Below are 3,754 nucleotides of genomic sequence, written 5' to 3' on the forward strand. Positions count from 1 at the left end.
CCATTAGTTCCACATTGAGCTCTTTCTAATATAAGTTACCTTGTCTATGGTATTTTAATCGCAGGAATAGAAATGCCCCATTCTTTTTGTTAGTCATTCTCTTAAAAGGAGCATATGTACTTTCATAAAACACTAATGAGATCCTAATAGCTGAAAACAAGAAAGTGTGTCATCCTGGTATATAAAGCAAGCAACTGTAAAAGAAATGGAAGAGAACACTAAATCCTGAGCAACGGTGCCTGCAGAAGCAGCCAGACTTGAGCAGATTTTTTATGTGACACATTGCACAGCAATAAGGAAAAGTACAACACAATAGCCTATTTACTGCCTGCTACCTTTGAGGAAACAGACAAGTCACATTAGATTTGCCAGCTCAAATGCTGGCACTCATTTATTTGCAAGGCTAACCTTAAGGTTATGTACCAAAACAATATCTTTGTTTTTCAGCATTTGCTCACTACACCAGAAGTCATATTTCCTGCTCAATGGACAGGCCCAGTGATACAGGACAAACAAGTACAACAGGCAAAAAGACCTGCCACAGACGATACCACCATCAAAAAGCGTGATTGGCGCTTATATTTAAGGGCTTTCTTCACTGTCTCGTTTGTTTGTTCAATATAGTCCTGGGTGTGCAAAATGTTGTACTCAATGCTATCCAGCAACTCTTGCTGTCCTGAGATGAACGTCTCTGCTTGGAAAAAGATGGCATGCAATTCACTGATCTGGTACTCAAGATCCAGCAGCTGCTGGTGTCGTACTTCGGCCAGAGCCAGGTCCTGCTTAGCTTTCAAAACATCTAGATCACAACCCACTATTTGAGGAGGCACAGAGTTAGCCACCAGTGTCTGCAGCTCCTCTTCCCGGAGCTTCACCCCAGCTAGCTCTGCCTGTCTCACCATCTTCTCCTTCAGCCTGAGCATATTCTGAGTCTCACAGGCATAGTGGTGGCTGATGATGTCACGGTAGTGAGTAAGGAGGAAAGAGAGCTGGCTCTGACGAATGCGGTGCTCAGCCCGCCAGTACTTACGGTCTGTGGCCAACTCTCGCTGGATGGTGCTTAGCTGAGACTGGATGAGCAGCGCTTGGCTGGCAAAGGAGGCTTTTATGATGCTCAACTCACTCTTCTCCTTGAACACACTCTCCTCTGTGGTACAACACAGGACACCTTGCTGCTTCTTGTCTATTAACTGAGCTAGCCCTTCTAAGTCAGTCAGTGCAAGGGACAGCTCAGCCACCTCCAGTAAAAACTTTTCTATGGGGTTGATTTCACTCTTCTCAAAAGCATGGTTGTCAAACATCAAGGTGTCATCCAATTCGGAAGGCACACTCGCAGGAGGAACGTGCTTCTTCAGTTCTTCTAATCTGTCCTTCATCTTCGACTCCAGCTGCTTGCCATCGCTGTACTGCAACGACACTGGAGGCAGATGTGTCCATCGGCTTTGTCTGCCACTGTGCGAAGTCAGGAACAACTCAGTTTTGCGTCAGTAGGAGCTATTAAAAATCTTTCCTCCCCAGGCAAGCAAACAATGACAAAGCCAATAAGCCACTGAACTGTTTATTCAGTATCAGGAGTGTCAGGTGGTAAAGCACACAGGACGGGTCAAATTGTATCCCAGGAAAGGGTCAGACATTCGCCTGATTTGTCAAGAGCTGAGGCAAGATTACACATGAGCTCTGGGGCTCTGGGCTAACTGGTCACAGAGGAAAAGCCCCTGGAAGCATTGTTAGTAGGTCCAAGGAAGGTAACCAAGTGTGTAGCGAACACAAGGAAGGAAAGGACTGAGAATGGCTCCCTAATGACTGTGGATTTTTTGTTATCATTGAAAACTGACATGCTCGCACACAGGAACACTCAGACCAAATAAATAAACAACACCCTTCTTAATCTACTGACATTGTGCAATAAAAAACATGGTTGCAGGCAAAGGCTATAGCAAAAACAAAGGCCCACTCACTAGTGAAGGAACAACAACAAAAAAGATACAGCTTACAGATTGAAGACCTGTTTCCTTTAATAATAATCTTTTTCATCCTTTCCTCATGCAGAACTCATTACCTGCAACTCAAACCTGCCTGCTATTCTATCGGGTGGCTACCAGCCCATCACTCATTCAACTCCTTCACATAATTGAATGAAGCAAATAATTAGATTCTTTATAGGATTTTCAAATATCATATACTGAAATGTAGCTGGTTTCCTCACTCCCCTTTCTTCTCAATGCCAAGTCTTTGTTAAAATGTTTTTTTCTGGTGCTACATAGGTGACCAAGAACCTGAAACAAGAAAGCCTGCAGACATAAGGTAAGATCAATCACTACTGTTCTACTAAAAGAATGTAGCAATAAAATGACTCCTACTCTACTCAGCTCTACTCATAGATCAGGGCCTTGCCAGTCATCAGCAAGGAAACTTCCTCCTGCAGAAAGTAACGACAAATACAGAGACTCATGTCCAGACATTAAAGCAGAGAGTATAAGACCTTGAAACACTCAGAACTGATAGGATGTCTCCATCAAATCCCTCCCCTTACGGGTTAGGGACCCCTCCAGAAAATGAGACAGAAGAGTGTAAAAGTCAGAGCGGTGTGAAGAACACCCAGGAAACAAGGTCCTCTAAACCTAACAGGACTGATAACATACTGATTCACAGAGACAGAGGCATCGTGCCCAGGGCCTGCATAGGTCTGTACCAGATAGGGTCCTAGAGCTAAAAGGAGACTTACTAATTATTCTTTATCAATGTAAAATTGAGAGTCAGATATTGGGGTAGAACCTGAATGATCAGAGAAGCTACAGAGCTACAGAGAAGCCACCAGCCACCTCCTACCTCTTCCATTTCTTCCTCCAAAAAGGCTGAGATCCTCTTTCAACCCCACCTTATGACTTCCTGTTTCCCATTTGTCTACAGTCCTCCAAACCTTTATGGTTAATTTTGGCCAGCTAGTGGCTAGCTCTGCCCTCTGACTCAAAGCAAGCTTTATTTTTTAGAATGAAATCAAAATATCACACAAAAATGGTCACACACCCCCATCCCTCATCTAAAAGTTATCTCCAATTGGTAACCACTGGCAAATGGAAAATTGGTGTCCTCAAAGAGAGTCTCATGGGGAAGCAAGCTATTCTTATGGGTAAGCTACATGCCCAGCAGTAGATGGACAACAGAAAATAAACTTCACCGCATCATTGGGTGTTAATTGTCTCAATCAAACTCAGGGAGTTTTTTTTCTTTAATTTTAATTTAATTTATCTTTATTTATATATATTTTAAATTTTATATTATTTTGTTATATATGAAGGTATATGAAATATATGCAATATATGATATATGTAAAGGGAAATATATACATATACTCTCTTTTTACCCTTTGGGTCCTTTGGGTACAGCTATATAGCTATATAGCCTTCCAGTTTTGTGTTTCCTGAGTGTGTAAACAAGTGGGTCTCTGCATTGATATCTGTTTCTTATGCCTTTTGGGGCGTTCTTCTGATTTTTTTTTTTGTCTTGTCCTATTCTGGTGTGTTAGATTTTGGTTTTTGTCTTATTATATTTTATTATTATCCCTTTAAAACCTGTCGATTTCTTAATGAGAGCCAGAAATTGGGTGGAACTATATAGGAGAGGCAGTGGAGAGGGCAGGAAGTAGAAGGAGTAGAGGGAGGAGAAACTGTAATCAAGATATATTAAGTGATAAAACCCATTTCCAACAAAAGGGAAAAATAAAAAACAAATGTTTCCTGTTAGTTAACAATCT

General features: G+C 41.8%; 1 protein-coding gene across 1 annotated transcript; it reads right to left on the minus strand.

Moving 5' to 3' along the window:
* Positions 1-482: 482 nt before the first annotated feature.
* LOC126491729 (syntaxin-3-like) lies at positions 483-1,376 on the minus strand. Its single transcript, XM_050127552.1, has one exon. It carries the CDS (start codon positions 1,374-1,376, stop codon positions 483-485), a length of 894 nt encoding a protein of 297 aa, XP_049983509.1.
* Between the last annotated feature and the right edge of the window lie 2,378 nt (positions 1,377-3,754).

Source organism: Alexandromys fortis, unplaced genomic scaffold, assembly GCF_014885135.2.
Source record: "Alexandromys fortis isolate MF-2015 unplaced genomic scaffold, M_Fortis_MF-2015_v1.1 scaffold_188, whole genome shotgun sequence".
Lineage (NCBI taxonomy): Eukaryota > Metazoa > Chordata > Mammalia > Rodentia > Cricetidae > Alexandromys > Alexandromys fortis.